General features: G+C 37.4%; 2 protein-coding genes across 3 annotated transcripts in view; one reads left to right on the plus strand and one right to left on the minus strand.

Moving 5' to 3' along the window:
• Positions 1 to 20,005, plus strand: part of LOC141404970 (uncharacterized) — a 1,496,028-nt gene that overhangs the window by 359,739 nt on the left and 1,116,284 nt on the right. The window lies entirely within an intron of this gene.
• LOC141406044 (uncharacterized) overlaps positions 1 to 20,005 on the minus strand; it is a 50,059-nt gene that overhangs the window by 3,727 nt on the left and 26,327 nt on the right. The window contains exons 6-8 of the mRNA XM_073991055.1: positions 16,875 to 17,209; positions 10,832 to 10,960; positions 2,402 to 2,995 (exon numbers count right to left, since the gene is read on the minus strand). Of these exons, the coding sequence (XP_073847156.1) occupies positions 2,402 to 2,995; positions 10,832 to 10,960; positions 16,875 to 17,209 (1,058 nt within the window). The remainder of the gene's footprint in view (positions 1 to 2,401; positions 2,996 to 10,831; positions 10,961 to 16,874; positions 17,210 to 20,005) is intronic.

Consider the following 20,005-nt stretch of genomic DNA (forward strand, 5'->3'; position numbering starts at 1 on the left):
AAGATCACATTCGGCTGGTTTATAAAGACCAACTTCCGCTGGTCTATAAAGACCACCTTCAGCTGGCCTATAAAGACCACCTTTGGCTGGTCAATAAGGACCACCTTCGGCTGGTATATAAAGACCACCTTCGGCTGGACTATAAAGACCACGTTCAGCTGCTCTATAAAGACCACCTTCACCTGCTCTATAAAGACCACTTTCAGCTGGTATATAAGAACCACCTTCAGCTGGTATATAAAGACTACCTTCGGCTGGTCTATAAAGACCACCTTCAGCTGCTCTATAAAGACCACCTTCAGCTGCTCTATAAAGACCACCTTCAGCTGGTCTATAAGAACCACCTTCAGCTGGTATATAAAGATCACCTTCGGCTGGTTTATAAAGACCACCTTCAGCTGCTCTATAAAGACCACCTTCAGCTGCTCTATAAAGACCACCTTCAGCTGCTCTATAAAGACCACCTTCACCTGCTCTATAAAGACCACTTTCAGCTGGTCTATAAGAACCACCTTCAGCTGGTATATAAAGACCACCTTCGGCTGGTCTATAAAGACCACCTTCAGCTGCTCTATAAAGACCACCTTCAGCTGCTCTATAAAGACCACCTTCAGCTGGTCTATAAGAACCACCTTCAGCTGGTCTATAAAGACCACCTTTGGCTGGTCAATAAGGACCACCTTCGGCTGGTATATAAAGATCACCTTCGGCTGGTTTATAAAGACCAACTTCCGCTGGTCTATAAAGACCACCTTCAGCTGGTATATAAAGATCACCTTCGGCTGGTTTATAAAGACCAACTTCCGCTGGTCTATAAAGACCACCTTCAGCTGGTCTATAAAGACCACCTTTGGCTGGTCAATAAGGACCACCTTCGGCTGGTATAAAAAGACCACCTTCGGCTGGTATATGGAGATCACCTTCGGCTGGTTTATAAAGACCAACTTCCGCTGGTCTATAAATACCACCTTTGGCTGGTCAATAAGGACCACCTTCGGCTGGTATAAAAAGACCACCTTCGGCTGGTCTATAAAGACCACCATCGGCTGGTCTATAAAGACCAACCTTTAGCTGGTCTATAAAGACCACCATCGGCTGGTCTATAAAGACCAACTTTTAGCTGGTCTAAAAAGACCAACCTTCAGCTGGTCTATAAAGACCAACCTTCAGCTGGTCTATAAAGACCAACCTTCAGCTGGTCTATAAAGACCAAACTTCAGCTGGTCTATAAAGACCAACCTTCAGCTGGTCTATAAAGACCAACCTTCAGCTGGTCTATAAAGACCAACCTTCAGCTGGTCTATAAAGACCAACCTTCAGCTGGTCTATAACCTTCAGCTGGGTGTATAAAGACCTATAAAGACAACCATCAGCTGGGTGTATAAAGACCTATAAAGACCACCTTCAGCTGGTTTATAGAGACCAACCTTCGGCTGGTTTATAAAGACCACTTTGGCTGGTCAATAAGGACCACCTTCGGCAGGTCTATAAAGACCACCTCCGGCAGGTCTATAAAGACCACTTTCGGCAGGTCTATAAAGACCACCTTCGGCAGGTCTATAAAGACCACCTTCGGCAGGTCTATAAAGACCAACTTCGGCAGGTCTATAAACACCACCTTCGGCTGGTCTATAAAGACCACTTTCGGCTGGTCTATAAAGATCACCTTCTGCTGGTCTATAAAACCACCTTCGTCTGATCTATAAAGGGGGTCTTTATCCAACTTCGGCAGGTCTATAAAGACCACCTTCGGCTGGTCTATAAAGACCACCTTCAGCTGAACTATAAAGACCACCTTCAGCTAACCTATAAAGACCACTTTCGGCTGGTCTATAAAGACCACCTTCGCCTATTCTATAAAGACCACCTTCAGCTGGTCTATAAATACCACCTTCGGCTGGTCCATAAAGACCACCTTCAGCTGGTCCATAAAGACCACCTTCAGCTGGTCCATAAAGACCACCTTCAGCTGGTCCATAAAGACCACCTTCGGCTGGTCTATAAAGAGCACCTTCGGCTGGTCTATTAAGACCACCATCGGCTGGCTGGCGTAGAGAGACCACCTTCAGCTCGTGGTCTAAAAACCACATTCGGCTTGTCTATAAAGACCACCTTCGTCTGGAGTATAGAGACCATCTTCAGCTCGTACGTAAAGACTTCCTTCTGCTTGTCTATAAAGACTCCCTCCTGTTCTTCTATAAAGACGCCCTGCTGCTCGTCTATAAAGACTCCCTCCTGTTCTTCTATAAAGACGCCCTGCTGCTCGTCTATAAAGACTGCCTTTAGCTCGTCTGCCTTCAGCCTTTTTTTTTTCATTCCACCCTAATTTACAGTTTCGCATGATGTACTGTTTTCTGTGTATTTCATAAAAAAGCTTAATAAAATATATTCATATACTTACCGCTTCGTTAGTATAGACACCTGAGGATCCCATACTGCTAACACCCACTATACTGCCGTTTCCCTGTAAATGTAACAAACTACCGACTCCACCACCACCACTGATTTGTCCCGACGCCGACGATGCCGAAGAGGAGGAGGTGGCCGCCGGTGATGCCACACCAGCTGTTGCTTTAACTGATGCTGATTGCGCCAAAGGCGATTGTGGCCTTTTTTGGGACGCACAAATGATGGATTGTTGTTGGCTATTGTGATGGGAAACGGCTGTGGGGGGTGCGGGCTGTTGTGTCATATGCATTGAGAGGATACCACTTGTTTGCAGTAGACCTGCTGCTGCCACTGCCGCTGCATGTTGTTGCTGCTGCTGGTGGTGGTGCTGCTGCTGTTGATGGCTAGATAGTGTGGAATGTAGTGATTGTGTGTGCGTAGTGGATGGTAGTGGTTGTTGTGCAGCTGAAACTAGTTTATGAGCATACAAAGAGTGGGGTGTGGTAAAGGTGGCCAATTGTGATGGATGTGACATTGTGACACCAGTAATGGTATTCGTGGCAAACATGGGACTCGTCGAGTACATGGGATGATGGGCCAGATCAATCTGTAATAAAATAATATATACAGAAAGGGAAAGAGAGGTGGAGAGAGAGAGAGAAAGACACACAAACACCATTATAATTACATATATACAGACACACATTGTAAATACACATAAGATATGAATGAAAAATGAATGGTTATTTGCTGGGTTGGATGGGTGGCGAGTTAAATACATATGTATGAGAATAGCGAAAGTTCAGTAATGAAAAATATTTTCAACACTTTTTTTTCAAATAAAATGGACACACATTTTTACAATTTTTTATGTTTTTTTACAATATTCAATTTTAACATACTGTGTGTGTTTTAAAACATTTTCTGCTAAATTTCTTTTCCCAAAACAAAATTTTCAATACCCAAAAACCATAAATGGAAATAAAATAAAAATAAAATGCAATTTTCACATCCAATACCAATTGAATTGCATCATAAAATATTTTGATGCCAAATGTTTTTTTTTGTATTTTTGGCACTTGTTTTATTTTCTTTCTTCTTCTACTATCATCGTTTGACTGATTGATTGATGAGTATACAATAAAATATTGAAATTTTGTTTTTTTTTTCTTCTTTGTGTGTAGTAACAAAATTTATATTGCCAAATAAGGAGTTATGAATTCTAGTTAGAATTTATGAATTGATAATTGTAACATATGTACATATGTATATTGTAGTTTTTATTGAATTTTAATGAAATTTATTTTTTAGTTTTGTATTCGATGTAACAAATACAACATGTCTGTGCAATTTGCTACAGGCAATTCAATTAGAAGGAACTGCTACTTGATTTGTTTTTTTTTTTTTTGAATTGAATACAAAAAAAGAAAAAACATACAAATGTAAGCCAAAAATTGGTGTTAACTATGTGTGTGATTTTGTATATCAATGAAATATTAAAGTAAAGTGTAGAAAAATTATAGTTTATTGTTCTATGGTTGAGGTATTCTATTGTTCTATTGTTTCTAAACTAAAGTTTCTAAAAATCTAAGTCACGCATGAAAGCATTCATTGTTTCAAATATTGAGATATCAACAAGTTCTTGTTCCCTTAAACAGAGTCTTAACGGAACGATTTGGTACTGAATGTTGTTGTAGGTAAGCTTACCATTCATTCTCTTGGAAAAGATTCTTCGAATTAACAAAAAAATATATGAAAATGAGCTAAAACATATAACGGAGGTTATACAAGTACGTAGACCTATGCAGGTACGTAGACCATTAGCTTGCCTTTAATAACCATCTTCGTCTCTTTCGGTCGTCTACAAAGACCACATTCAGCTCGTCTATAAAGACCGCTTCTAGATCTATAAATAACATCTTTAGTTCATCTATAAAGATTGTCTTTAGAAACGACCATCTTCAGCACGTCTACAAAGACCACATTTAACTCGACTATAGATACCTTTACCTTGTATATAAAGACCGTTTTCAGCTCTTCTACAAGGGTTCACTTCAACTCGTCTTTATAGATTTCCTTCAGATGGTCTCTTTGGACTCCCTTCCTCTGAAATCTACGATGTAGCAGACATTTTTAAATACCGCTATATGGGGTGGAATACCTGGTCAATATATTTCAATCTCAAACTGAGGATGTACCACCACTATTTCTGTTGGGACATTTTCTGACACAGAAGTTAATAAACTCACTAACGTTCAAGATCTTCACTTAAAATAGGAAAGAACCTCTCCGAAGAGTTTTTACCAAAAGAGGTTTCAGGCAAGGAGACAGCCTTTCGTGTGATCTTTTCAACATCCTGCTATAAAAGGTTATACGAGAGGCAAACGTCAAAAGAAGTGCCACAATCTACACCAATAGCCACATGTTACTTGCTTATGCTTATGTTATAGACATCATAGGACGATCAGTTAAAGAAGTAACAGATACCTTTATGAAGGTCGAAGGAGAATCTGCTAAAGTGGGTCTGGCGGCAAACGGCGCGAAGACTAGGTTGATGGTGTCAACGCGCAATGCGTCCATTGAGATCGGACCAACTGTTGAAGTTGGTTCCTAAAATTTTGAGGTAGTAAAAGACTTCGTCTACCTCGGTACCGCCGTAAACACAACAAACGACATCAGTTGTGAAATAAAAAGAAGAAATGTATTGGCCAACAGATGCTACTTTGGCTTAAGTAAGCACTTATAAAACAAATCCACAACTACAAACAACGTCAAACAAAAACAAGTAAAAAAGCATTAAGTTCGGCCGGGCCGAACTTTTCATACCCTCCACCATAAAATATTCTGAACTAAAATGGAATAATTACTTTTCATTCCTGTCCCCAACTTTAAGTGGGTACGTTAAAATGTCAGATAATGTTTATGTACATTTATGCTTCATTCGGGAGGCCCTTTTTTATGGTGCCTATATCTAACTATGTATGTTGACAATTTTTGGTGGGCTAGAAATTGGGAGGTACTGTTATATAGAAGTTATAATAAAACATGGACCTATGTTGACAGTTTTTGATGGGAGCCTTTAATGTCAAATAACTCCTAATTCGGTTAAAAAATTTAGCTAGAATCTTCAAAATATCGAAAATCGGTACATAAAGTGGGAACTTCAAATGTCATTAACAGCTAGTTCGGAGGTATCTGGGCTATACGAAAATATGAACTTAAATTAACCGTTATATGGGGGCTATACCAAAACGTGGACCTATGTCCACAAGTTTTGTCATATAAGTTTATTGACATTTAAGAACTTTAAATGTCAAATTATAGCTACATCGGTCTGAAAATGTAGCTACAAACGTCAAAACACCGCAAATCGGGGGTACCGTTATATGGGGACTATACCAAAACGTAGACGTATGTCCACAAGTTTTGTTATATAAGTTTATTGACACTTAAGAACCCTAAGTGTCAAAATATAGCTAAATCGGTCTGAAAATGTAGCTAAAACTGTCAAAATACCTAAATCTTGGGGTACCGTTATATGGGGGCTATTCCGAAACGTGGACCTATGTCCACAACTTTTGTTATATAAGTTTATTGACATTTAAGAACCCTAAATGTCAAATTATAGCTACATCGGTCTGAAATTGTAGCTAAAAACGTCAAAATACCGCAAATCCGAGGGTACCGTTATCCGAGGGTACCCTTACCACATAGTGGTGTAGGGTATAATAACGCTTTAAAAAACACTGATACTACCAGTGCTGATGTATGGGTCCGAAGCCTAGGTACTTGCGCAAGCAGATAAGGCTGTGCTTGGCGTGTTTAAGAGAAAAAATTCTTTGAATGATCTACGGACCGATCTGCGTTGACGGTGAATATCGACGTCGTATGAAGCACGAGCGAGATGCAGCGATTGCGTTGGCTAGGCCATATAATAAGAATGAGCGATGATGAAGCCGCTAAAATAGCGTACAAATTCGAGCCACATGGCGGTGCACGTAGAATTGGCAGGCCAAAGAATAGATGGCGCAAAGAAGTGGATGAAGAGATGACAAGGCGCGGTATTCCAAAAAGCGAAGCACGATATAGAGATAATTGGAGATCTTTTCTTAGTTCGGTCTATGGAACAAATGTTCTGTAGTGGGCCATCTAAGTAAGTGAGTAACGTTCAAGATGGTGCTAGATTAATTTTTCAGAATACCCCTTTGAATGCAGATGGAATTTGAAGGTGAAAGCTTTTACATTTTCCTAGACTTTTTACATTTTAGCTAGAAAGCTTTGGCCAAAGCTAATGCGTGGGCAAGAGTCCCTTTGCATTTACGTAACGTGACCTTAGAGAGCGATAACTCTGCTCACAGGTTCTATGTCTAACATGCTGACTCAAATTTTAAAACTTTCTGTATGGCTATCAATTCCAACATGGTAAGGGGGAAATCTTTGTTTAAAGTTCGTCAGCCAAGGTGCGAGAAGAAGGCAAGATCGGGGAACATGAAAAGCAAATAGCCAATCATCACATTCACATGGATGTGGCGCTTTGTTATTGTGATCGGTGAGACCTATTCTGCTATGTAACTATGTAACTACCTATTCTGCTAAGTATGTATATAGAAGGATCCCAAAGACACTAAGAGGTCCTTCATCTATAGAGATTCTCTAGAAGCCTTCTGCCGATAAAAGATCTCAAGAGCTAGCATGTCTTAATAAGAACTAAAGTGTTTTTCAGCCTATGACCGCCTAAAGGGTTCTGTCCTATGTTTAGAGCAGACCTCAAAAAGTATATTGCCTAAATGGAATCCTCAGGAGCCTTCTGTAGAATACCTTAAAATATCTACTGTCTATAAAGGAGGGTTTCGTCTTATAGAGAACATCAAAAAAGGTTTCAGCCTATGGATGACTTCAAGGGGTTTTTTAGCCAAACAAATACTTAATGAGGTTATCTATATAAGAGACCTGAAGAGTTATTTTACCTGTACAAGGCCTCAAGAAGCCAATACAATACCTCAAAATGCCTTCGTTCTATAAAAGGACTTAAGAGGTCTTCGGCCTCTATAAGGTCACAAGAGTTCCATAGAAGGACTTAATAGGTCTACAGCTTATAGAAGCCCACATAAAAACACTCGTCTATGAAAGACGTCAAGAGATTTTCTGTCTATACAAGCCATCAACCGGCCCTATAGAACATCCCAAGAAGTCTTAGACGTACGCAAAGACTTAAGAGACCTCAAAAGGCTATGAAAAACCTCATGAAATCTTCTGTCTGTCGATCAAATACCTTCAGGGTTATACCTACAAAATAAGACCTCAGCAGCTTTTCAGCCTATAAAAGAGTTCATCGTCCTACACATAGATCTTCTCTTTATAAAGGAGCTCATCTTCCTTTTCAAGACATCCATAGGGCTGTCTATACAAGACCTCAATATATCTTCGGGCTATGGAAAGTCTCAAAAGACCTTTTGCCTTTAAAAACATCAACACGGTGCGCCTTAATTAAATTTAAACAAAAGGAACTTACACCTGGGAAGGATTCTGAAACTACGATGTTCATAGATGAACAAAACTCAAAAAACAAAAAAAAACCAGTAAGGAAAGGACCAAAGTCGGGCGGGGCCGACTATATGATACCCTACACCACTGTGAATATGTAAAATATAAATCGGAGCTATATCCAGATCAAAACCGATTTTGATATAATTTGGCACATTTATTTCCGGACCGAATTCAGTCGCACATTCCAAATATCATTGAAATCGGACTTATATATCATGTTTGGAGCAGAAAATACACGAAATCGGCACATTTATTTCTAGACTGAATTCGGTCACACATTCCAAATTTCATCGAAATCGGAAATGTATAGCGTGTTTGGTACAGAAAATACTTGAAATCGGCCAAAAAAATATATGGGAGCAATATCCAAATCGGAACCGATTTCGATATAATTTGGCACACTTATTTCTAGACCGAATTCAGTCAAACATTCCAAATTTCATCAAAATCGGACGTATATAGCGGGTTTGGTTCAACAAATACGTGAAATCGGCCGAACATATATATGGGAGCTATATCCAAATCTGAACCGATTTCGATATAATTTGGCTCATTTATTTCTAGACTGAATTCAGTCACACATTCCAAATTTCATCGTGTGTGTGTGGTACACGAAATACGTGAAATCGGCCGAAAATATATATGTGAGCTATATCCAAATCCGGACCGATTTCAGTATAATTTTTCACACTTATTTGTAGACAAAATTCAGTCACACATTCAAAATTTCATCAAAATTGGACGTATATAGCGTGTTTGGTGCAGCAAATACGTAAGATCGGGCGAAAATATATATGGGAGCTATATCCAATTCTGAACCGATTTTCACCAAAAGCAATAGCGTTCTTCCTATGGCTAAAAAAGTTGTAGTCCCCAATTTTCAGCTGAATCGGATAAAAAATGCGACCTGTATGTTGCGAACAAAAATACATGGACAGACGGACGGACATGCATAAATCGACTCAGAAAGTGATTATATGTATATCCCAAAAGGAACTGTGGGTCTATTTCGTTTCCTTTTGTATGTTACATACAAATGCACAAAGACATAATACCCCTTACCACTGTGTGGTGTAGGGTATAAAAAGAATTGCCGGAGCGATTTTCAAATAAATCGCGGTCAATGTTTACATTTTTAGGACTTTAGGAAAACTGCAGGTCCTATCGAAATGGGATTAGCGAAAATGAAATGAATGAAAAACAAGAAAAAATCGGTGGAGGGATTTTTAAATAAATCGCGGTCAAAGTTCACATTGTTAGTGTTTTGTTAGGTTTTCACGATTTTGCTTGAAAACAGGACTATTTTTTTCTATAGAAAAAAATTCCTGAGAACCTCAGGACTATTTTTTTCTATAGAAGAAAAAATCCTGAGAACCTAAGGACTATTTGTTTCTATAGAAAAAAATTTCTGAGAACCTCAGGACTATTTGTTTCTATAGAAAAAAAAAATCCTGAGAACCTCAGGACTATTTGTTTCTATAGAAAAAAATTCCTGAGAGCCTCAGGACTACTTTTTTCTATAGAAAAAAATTCCTGAGAACGTCAGGACTATTTTTTCTATAGAAAAAAATTCCTGAGAACTTCAGGACTATTTGTTTCTATAGAAAAAAATTCCTGAGAAACTCAGGACTATTTTTTCTATAGAAAAAAATTCCTGAGAACCTCAGGACTATTTTTTTCTATAGAAAAAAATTCCTGAGAACCTCAGGACTATTTTTTTCTATAGAAAAAAATTCCTGAGAACCTCAGGACTATTTTTTTCTATAGAAAAAAATTCCTGAGAACCTCAGGACTATTTTTTTCTATAGAAAAAAATTCCTGAGAACCTCAGGACTATTTTTTTCTATAGAAAAAAATTCCTGAGAACCTCAGGACTATTTTTTTCTATAGAAAAAAATTCCTGAGAACCTCAGGACTATTTTTTTCTATAGAAAAAAATTCCTGAGAACCTCAGAAAAACATCGATATATTTCCACGTTTTCATAGTGCCCACATAGAGCACAACCCTTCAATTTCTCGTAAATAAATTTGCCACCTTAGGCACAAATGGCAGTATGACCTATTTTAATTTTCACTATCGATAGAACAAATCAAAAAGTAAAAAAATAATTATAATAATAGAACAAATTGATCGCATACTATTTTATTTCAATATAGTTTTAATACTTTTGAAAATTTATTGAAAACAAAACAAGGCAACTTAATATAATTAACAAATAATTTTTATATATTTAGAAATGCATCTTAAAAAGGGGAAATTCTTAAATAAGACGCAGTGCAAATAAAATAGAAAAATAAAATAAATATTTCTAACAGATTTGATGCTATGCAAAAACTTGTTATGTATTTTAATATAGTAAGCTATCGTTTTCCCCTTTTTGAACACATTATTGTTTAATGTAGTTTTATTATTAATAATTAAGAATAATAGTAAGATTATTTTAAGTTTTAAATAAAAATTGTAAACAATAGCCATTCATGAACAAATATTTAAAAATTTAATTTAATTAAAATAAATTATAATTAGTTTTTTTAAATTCTATTTTTTTATTATTTATTATATTATTTTTTTTATATTATTAATAATTTTCTAATTATTTTTTAATTTCATTTTTTATTATATTTTGTATTTTATTTTAATTATTGTTTTTATTAATATATTTTTATTATTGTTTTTTTATTGTATTTTTGATTTATTTTCTATTATATATTTTCAATAAACAATAATGTTTGGCACTTTTTAGCTTCGTTTTCTTTATACGTATGTATGTATCTAGTTTTGTTTCATATAAGCAATTTATACTTTGGTAGAGTAGCCTGTTATAAAACATGTTTTTTCATTACTTCCTTTCGAACTATCGCTTTTCGAATCACTACTGTCAATCATTTTCGTTACCTGTGAATAAATGTTGGGTTCGGCTCGCTTCAAATCCGTTTGTCGTGGTCGGCCCAGTGTGGCACTGCAATAGGGCGTCATACGAGGTTGGCCGGCAAGACCGGACATATCGCTATGGGTTAGATCGTTCTAAAATAAGAAAAAAAAAACAAAAATAAATATATAATATAATAAATATATAAAAAATAATAAATATATAAAAAATAATAAATAAATAAAAAAAATATTTGTATTAATAAATATTTATGTATTCAGGGCACCCTAATATAGAAACATGTCATGTCTATGTAGCTTTTAAATTTAATTTTGTTCATGGAGATATAGCTGTTAGCGATCAGAAAAATTTTTGCAACACTGTCAGTTCGTTTTGAAAAACATTACTCTCTGTAATAGAGGGTAATAAATGAAGTTGAGCCAATGGGGGAATACTCCACTCAAACAATCGACGCTGTTACAGCATACTAAAAATGCCAATAACAATAAAAAAATTGTTATTATTACTTTTTTAGCCACCCTAATATGCCTATAAAGTAATATGTTAACCTTATCTATAGCTGTATAAAATATTTGTGGTAGTTTTAATATGTGATACCATAAACAAACAAAAAAACCATTTAAATGTATAGTTGGCCTCAACAAACACACTATAAAATAGTGTCCATGCGAATGACCGACCTGTCCGGGATCCAGACGTAAAGGGGTAAAAATGTTACACATGTTCAGCCATAAATTTTTTAACAACAACAACACACACACAACTTTATTTATAGAGATATTCATTCAAATTGCCACAAACGGTCATTATAAACAATCTCAGTTCACAGATTCTACCAACAGCAGAAAACAACAGCACACACCTACATTTGGATGAAAAGCAGGGTTGTAGCGTTAAAAAAATAATTTTAATGAAAAACTGAAAGACAAAAGAGCTAAAGAGCTCTCAAGAGAGAAAATTTATATAGGACTTTTATATACAGAAAGTAGAATTCTTGGGGTGTTCTATGGACAAAAGACATACTGAGTTCTACTCAGAAAAAATAGTCTTCTATGAACAAATACCGCTTAATGTAGAGTGAAAGATCCTTTGAGGGTTCTCCTGCCTCTAATAGGATTCTTGGGGTGTTCTATGGACAAAAGACCTACTGAGGTCTACTCTGAAAAAAATAGTTTTTTTGTGAAAAATTACCGCTTAAGGTCTTCTGCATATAGAAGATCCTTGAGGGCTCTCCTGCCTCTAATATACTCTTCGTCTGTCTATAGAAGACCTGAATATGTCTTTTAAAGTCTATAGAAGATTTGAAGAAGTCTTCTTTTGTGTATAAAACTCCTCAAGATGTCATATTCTGTCTATAGAAAACCTTTGGAGGTATTCTTCTGTCTATAGAAGACCTGAGGACGGTTTCTTCTATCAAAACAAAGTCTGCAGAGGTATCCTTCTGTCTATAAAAGACCTCAAGAGGCTTTCTTCTGCCAACGAAAGACAAAATATGTATTCTTCTGCTTACAGAAGACCTGATGAAGGCTTCTTCTGTCTATAGAATAGCTGAAGAAGTCTTCATTGTATTTGGGCAACTTTAGCAGGTCTTCTGCAGCCTATAGATAACCTAACTTGTCTGTAGAAGATATGAAGAGGTCGTCTTCTGTCTGTGAAAGACACTGAGGGGTCTTTTTCTGTATACAGAAGGCCTGAGGAGGGTTTCTTCTGTTTATCGAAAACCTGAAGAGGTCTTCTTCTGCCTACAGGAGATTTGAAGAGATCTTCTTCTGAGGAAGTCTTTGTTGTATTTGGAAGCCCCTAAGATGCCTTCTGCAGTCTATGGAGGCCCTTCTCAACTTACTGTAGATAAAAAGAGTTTGTTTTCAATGTAACGAAGGTCTTTAGAGGTCTTCAGTTTATAAAAGATCTAAGGACGGCTGAAAAGTCTTCTTCTGGCTATAAAAGACCTGAAGAGGCTTTATTCTGTCCCTAAAATACACCAAATATGTCTTCTTTTGTCTATAGAAGACCTGATGAGGCCCTCTTCTACCTATAGAAGACCTGAAGAAGTCTCCATTGTATTTGGAAGACTTTAACAGGTCTTCTGCAGTCTATAGATGACCTGACTTGCCTGCAGAAGACCTGAAGGGGTCTTCTTCTGTCTTTGAAAAACATTGAGAGGTCTTCTTCTGTCTACAGAAGACCTGAGGAGAGTTTATTCTGTTTATCGAAAACCTGAAGAGGTCTTCTTCTGCCTACAGAAGGCCTGAAGAAGTCCGCTTCAGCCAACAGTAGATCAAAAGAGTTGGTTTTTAATGTAAAGAAGGCCTTTAGGAGGCATAATCTACAATTTATAGAAGACCTGTGGACCTGTGCAGTCTATAGATGACCTGACTTGCTGTAGAAGATCTGTTTGTGAAAGACACTGAGGGGTCTTTTTCTGTCTACAGAAGACCTGAGGAGGGTTTTTCTGTTTATCGAATACCTGAAGAGGTCTTCTTCTGCCTATAGGAGATTTGAAGAGATCTTCTTCTGAGGAAGCCTTTGTTGTATTTGGAAGACCTTAATATGCCTTCTGCAGTGTATAGAAGGCCTGAAGAGGTCCCCTTCAACCTATTGTAGATCAAAAGAGTTGGTTTTTTGGTGAAGACGGCTTCTTCTATCTATAAAAATCTGAAAAAGTCTTCTTCTGGCTATAGAAGACCTGAAGAGGCTTTATTCTGTCCCAAAATCACCGAAATAGGTCTTCTTCTGTCTATAGAAGATCAGATGAAGCCTTCTTTTGCCTATGGAAGACCTGAAGAAGACTTTATTGTTATTGAAAGACTTGAACAGGTTTTCTGCAGTTCATAGATGACCTGACCTGTCAGTAGAAGATTTGAAGAGGTGTTCTTCTGTCTATTGAGGACATTGACAGGTCTGCTAAGTTCTACAGAAGACCTGAGTAGGGTTTCTTCTGTTTATCGAAAACCTGAAGAGGCCTTCTCCTGTCTAAAGGAGACCTGAAGATGTCTTTTTCTGTCGTTAGAAGACTTAGAAAGTCTTCCTCTGCCTACAGAAGAGCTGAAGAAGTCTTTTTTTTAATTTAGAAGACCTTAAAAGGTTTTCTGCAGTCTATAGAAGGCCCGAAGAAGTCCTCTTCAGCATACTGAAAATCAAAAGAGTTGGTTTGGCCTTTGGCGGCCTGATGAAACCATATTCTGCCTAAAGAAGATCTGAAGAGTACTTCTTCCGCCTACAAAAGAACTGAGGAAGGTTTTCTCTGTTATCGAAAAACTGACGGGGTCTTTTTCTATCTACAGGTGACCTGAAGAGGCCTTCTTCTGTCGTTAGAAGATTAGAAAATCTTCTTCTACATACATACAAAAGACCTGAAGAAGTCTTTGTTATATTTGGAAGACCTTAAGATGACTTCAATATAAATAAGGCCTTTAAAAGTCTGAAGAGGTCCCCTTCTGACTACAGATGTCTTGAAGAGGCTTTCTTCTGTCGTTAAAAGACCGATATATGTCTTCTTCTGTCTATAGAAGACCTGAAAAAGTCTTCATTGTATTTGGAAGATTTTAACATGTCTTTTACAGTCTATAGATGACCTTACTTGTCTGTAGAAGACCTGAAGAGGTCTTCTTCTGTTTATGAAAGACACTTAGGCCGAAACTTATAGCTCTGCGTGTTGCGTGTGCGTTCAAAAATACAAAAACAAAATACATGTATTTGTTGTTGTTTTCAATTTGAAATACATGTATTTTGTTTTTGTATTATTGAACGCCATTAGAGGTCTTCTTCTTCCTATAGAAGACCTGAGGAGGGTTTTTTCTGTTTATCGAAAACCTGAAGAGATCTTGTTCTGTCCACAGGAGACCTGAACAGGTCTTCTTCTGCCTACAAAAGACCTGAAGAAATCTTTGTTTTATTTGGAAGACCTTAAGAGATCTTCTACAGTCTATAGAAGGCTTGAAGAGGTCCGCTTCAGCCTACAGAAAATCAAAAGAGTTGGTTTTCAATGTAAAGAAGACCACTCTACAGTTTATAGAAGACCTGAAAGCGTCTCCTTAAGTTTGTAGAAGTCTTGAAGAGGCCTCCTTTATTCTATGGAAGCCTTAGAGAAGTCTTCTTCTGCCCGCGGATGAACTGAAGAGTTCATCTTCTATTCATAGAACATTAGAGAGGCGTTCTTCTAGAAAGTGTCTTCTTCTGTCTATAGAACACCAGAAACGGGTTTCTTCTCTCAATAGAAGACCTGAAGAGGTCTTTTTCCGTCCAGGAAATAACTGAATAGGTCTTTTTCTGAGACCTGAAGAAGTCTTCTTTGTATTTGCAGTGTATAGAAGCCCTGAAGAGGTCTTCTTGTGCCTACTGAAGGTTAAAAGACTTCATGTTACTATAGAGGATCTGAGGGGTCTTCCTCTTTCCATAGAAGTCCTGAAGAAGTCATTTCCGTCCCTAGAAGAACTGAATAGGTCTTTTAACTCTATAGAACTCCTGAAGAAGTTTTCTTTGTATTTGGAAGGTCCGAAGAGGTTTGTTCGAACCTATTGAAGACCAAAAGACTTCATTTTTTATAGAAGACTTTTTATGGAGATTTTCATCTATCTATAGAAGACCTGATGGGGTCTTCTTCTGTATATAGAAGGCTTGAAGAGGTCTGATTCTGTCTAATGGAGATCTGTGTCTTTGTTGTATTTGGAAGACATTGAAAGGACTTCTTTTATCTATGAATACCTGAAGAGTTCTTCTCTATCCAAAAGCAGTCTTCTTCCGTATCGTGTAGACCTGAAGGGGTCTTTTTCGGTTTGCAATAGTCCTGAAGAAGCCTTCTTCTGGCTAAAGAAGACCTTAAGGAGTCCTCCTGTGTCTTCTTCCTATTTGTAAATTCGTAAGTGGTTTCTGTTCTCCATAGAAGGCTCGAAGAGGTCTTATTCTGTCAAAAGAAGACATGAAGAGGTCTTTCTTGGTCTAAAGAAAACCTGGATAAATATTTTTCTGTCTGTAGATGAGCAGAACAGGTGTTCCTCCGTGTTTGTAAGACCAGAAGATTTTTATTTCTGTCTATAGAAGACCACAAAAAGTGTTCTCTCTCTAAAGAAGATTTCTAGAGATCTTCACCTACCTATACAGAAACTACTATCGATGGAAGACCTAAAGTGGTCTTTTTCTGTCTATAGAAAACATGGAGGAGACTTTTTCTGTAATAGAAGGCCTGAAGAGGTCTCTTTTGTGAATAGATGTCCTAAAGAGGTCTTCCTTTGTCTAAAGAAGACCTGAGAAAATTTGTTTCCGTCTATAGAAGGCCATAGGGAGTAGCGTTCTGTCTACAGAAAGCCTGAAGATTTCTTCTTCTGTTGCTAAAATATTTAAAGGGGTCATCTTCTGTAGAATATCTTAGAGTTTTTTTTTCTGTCTATAGAAGACCTATAGTGGTCTTCTCCCGACTGTAGAAGACTTTGGCAGGTATTCTACTGTATAAAGAATGCATGAAATGGGAACATCCTGCCTAAGAGAGACCTGAGGAGTCATTTTCTCTTCAAAAGAGGCGTTAAGCGGTCTACTGTTACTTCAATTTTTTTTCCTTTCTAGCTACGTCTCTGTTAAATTGTGTATATGTGTGTATTGTGTATAGTTTTGCACATGTATCCCTTTAAATGTCAAAGTGTGCGTCTGTGTGTGCGGTTTTATTGTTTGTTTATTAGAGTTTTAGTTGCTGTTGTTGTTATTGTTCCCAGCCATAACAACAATTTGGTTTGAAGCTAAAATGTCCTGTTTTTGTCGACACACAGAAAAAAAGTTCATTAAAAGCCCAAAACTAGATTGGCCTGCGGGCAATGTTCTCCCACTTTTATTGCTTAATGAACACATTTTATCATTTAATGGCTGAATACCAAACAAATAACCCAACAACTAAAATAAAACTTAAAAACTAAGTGTTAAATTTTTGAGGTTTATTTGTTTTGCATTTAAGCCGCTTTATTTTAGCAAAATAACCAACACACATACATACATATGTGATTATGTATATATTTAGTTGGGTTATTTTGAGGAGATTTAAAAATATAATCAAAAACTTACCTTGTTGCCTGTTTGTTGTTGCTGCTGCTGCTGCTGAGCACCATAGGCAGCCATTTTACTAGCCGGTATCAGAGTATTGTATTGTAAATATTGTCCATGATGTGATGGGGGAGGTTGCACTGACATTTGCTGAGTTTGCTGCTGATGTTGTTGTTGCTGTTGCAATTGTTGTAAATGTTGCGTTTGGGATTTCTTATCCACTACAGCATATGTGGGTATAATGTGATCATAGGTAGTCGATGAGGTGATGACAGCATTCTGTTCGGCCATGGCGGCTGTGGCAAAGGCATGATTGTGGGCACTGGTCGTCCATTCATCATCTTCATCGTGACCATCTGCAATAGAAAAGGAAGTGGAAAATAAAGAAACCACGTTTTGAGGACACTTTGAAGGCTATAACCAGGGATTTTTAGATACTTAAAGAAACCACGTTTTGAGGACACTTTGAAGGCTATAGCCAGGGATTTTTAGATACTTAAAGAAACCACGTTTTGAGGACACTTTGAAGGCTATAGCCAGGGATTTTTAGTTACTTAAAGAAACCACGTTTTGAGGACACTTTGAAGGCTATAGCCAGGGATTTTTAGTTACTTAAAGAAACCACGTTTTGAGAACACTTTGAAGGCAATGGCCAGAGATTTTTAGTTGCTTAAAGAAACCACGTTTTGAGGACACTTTGAGGGCTATAGCCAGAAGAAGAAACCACGTCATGAGGACTCTAGGAAGGGATTTTTAATTTTTTGATTGAAACGCCTGTTGGGAAGCTCAAGTAAAGAAGTGTTTTCGTAAAGCAACTAAGGTTAGGGGTATTCAGGATGGAAATCACGCTTTAAGGACATCAGGAAGAAATTGTTAAGTTCCTAAAAAAACCGAGTGAAGGACTCCAGGAACTTATTTAAGTTTTTTAAGGTAACCACGTTTTTCAAAACTGTAGGAAAGGAAGATCTGTTGAGGCAAAATAAGATATTTTCAAGGATTTTACAAAGAAGGATTCTTGAGGTCTTGTTTAGACAGCTGTAAACACAAGAAGATCTTTTCATATCTCCTATAGACACAAGAAGAGCTCCTCAATTCTTCTTTAGGAAGAAGAAAATTTCATCAAGTCTTTTTAAAGACAGAAGAAGATCTCTTCAGACCTTCTATAGAATACCCATTCAGTTTTTTTGGTAGAAGAAGACCTCTTCAGGATTTTACAGACAGAAAAAAAGATTTCCTCAGGTCCTCCATAGTCATAAGTCGATCTCTCTTGTATAGACAGCAGAAGATTTGACGAGGTCAAAGGAAAAAAAATACCTCCTCAGGTTTTCTGAACACAGAAGACATATTGTTTTGAAAGCAGAGTACCTCTTCAGGTCCACTACGGGAAAAATACTTCTTCCTCTGTTCTATATATAAAAAAGGGCCTCTTCGGTTCTTCTATAAAAAGAAGAAGATCTCTTTAGGTTTTCTGTAGACAGAATAAGACCTTTTCAGGTCTTCTATGGACAAACGAAGATCCCTTCTGCGCATAGGCAAAGGAACATCTCTTCAGGTCTTTAAAAGACCGAACAATATTTCAACAGATCTTCTATACACAAAAGAGGATTTCTTCAAGTCTTCCATACACAGAAGAACAGAATTTCAGGTCTTCTGTAGAAGGAATATGACCTTTTCAGGTTTTGTGTCGAATGAAGGAAATCGCTCCAGGTTTACTTTACATAGCAGAAGACATTTTCAGGTAATTCTTAGACTACAGAGGACCTCCTCAAGTCTTCCTCAAGACCTGTGGGGATCGTCTAGAGACAGAAGAGAACCCCTTCAGATTTTCTATAGGCAGAAGATGACATATTAAGGTCTTCTTTAGGCAGAAGCCGCCCTCTTCAGGTCTTTACGAAGAAGATGTGCTCTTCAGGTTCAAATGTCTTGAGGTATTCTTAAGACAGTAGACCCTTCAGGTTTTCTATAGGCAGAGGATGACATATTCAGGTCTTCTTTTGGCAGAAGAAGGCCTCTTCACTTCTTCTTTAGGCCAAAGAAAGTTTCTACAGATATTCCTGAGACAACTAAAAACCTATTTAGGCCATCAATAGACTGAAGAAGGCCTCTTCAATTCTTCTATAAATGTAATAAAACTTTTCCAAGTTTTCTGTAGATAGAGTAAGACATTTCCACGTTTCTGTAGACAGAAAAAGGCTTCATCAGGCCTCCTTTAGGCAGCAAAAGGGCTCTTCTGGCCTTCCATACACAGAAGCATAGAACTTCAGGTCTTCTATAGAAAGAAGAAGACCTTTTCAGGATTTATGTCGACAGATGAAAATCCCTTCAGGTCTACTTTAGATAGCAGAATATGCTCTCAGGCAGTCCTTAGACAACAGAGGACCCTTTCCTTATACAGCAGAAGACCTATGATATCTTCTATAGACAGAAGAGGACCCCTTCAGGCATATTCAGGATTTCTTTTGACAGAATAAGACCTCTTCAAGGCTTTACGAAGAGGATGTACTCTTCAGGTCTTTGTTGGGTCGAAAAAATTTCTTGAGATACTCTTTAGACAGAAGACCCTTCAGGGTTTCTATAGGCAGTGGATTGCATATGCAGGTCTCTTTTTGACAGAAGAAAAACTCTTCAGGTTTTCTTTAGGCCGAAAAAAATCTCTTCAGATATCCTTAAGACAACAGAAGACCTATTTAGGCCTTCAATAGACTGAAAAAATCTCATCAGGTCTTTTAAAGACAGAAGAACACCGCTTTAGATCTTTTACAGACAAAAAAGGACGCTTCAAGTCTTCTTTACACAGGAGAAGACTTCTTCAGGCCTTTAAGAGACAGACGAAGATCTCTTCGGGTCTTGATGTATTTTAAAGACAAGGAATACCACTTCAGATCTCTTAGAGACAGCAAACACCTTTTGAGGATTCATGTATACAGCAGAGGACATCCGGTCTTCTTTAGACTACAAAAGTCTTCTTCAGGTCACTTTTAGGCAACATAAAACATTTACAGGTCTTTTCTTTAAACAGAAGACCTCTTGAGGGCTTCTTTAGATAGCAGAGGACTTATTTAAACAGCAGAAGACATCTTCAAGGTTTCTTCACTTCAGTTCTTCAGTTCTTCTATAAGCAGACCAAAACATCTTCTGATCTTCTCTAGATA

The sequence above is a fragment of the Musca autumnalis genome, unplaced genomic scaffold (assembly GCF_047663935.1).
Source record: "Musca autumnalis isolate F117 unplaced genomic scaffold, ASM4766393v1 scaffold_5, whole genome shotgun sequence".
Lineage (NCBI taxonomy): Eukaryota > Metazoa > Arthropoda > Insecta > Diptera > Muscidae > Musca > Musca autumnalis.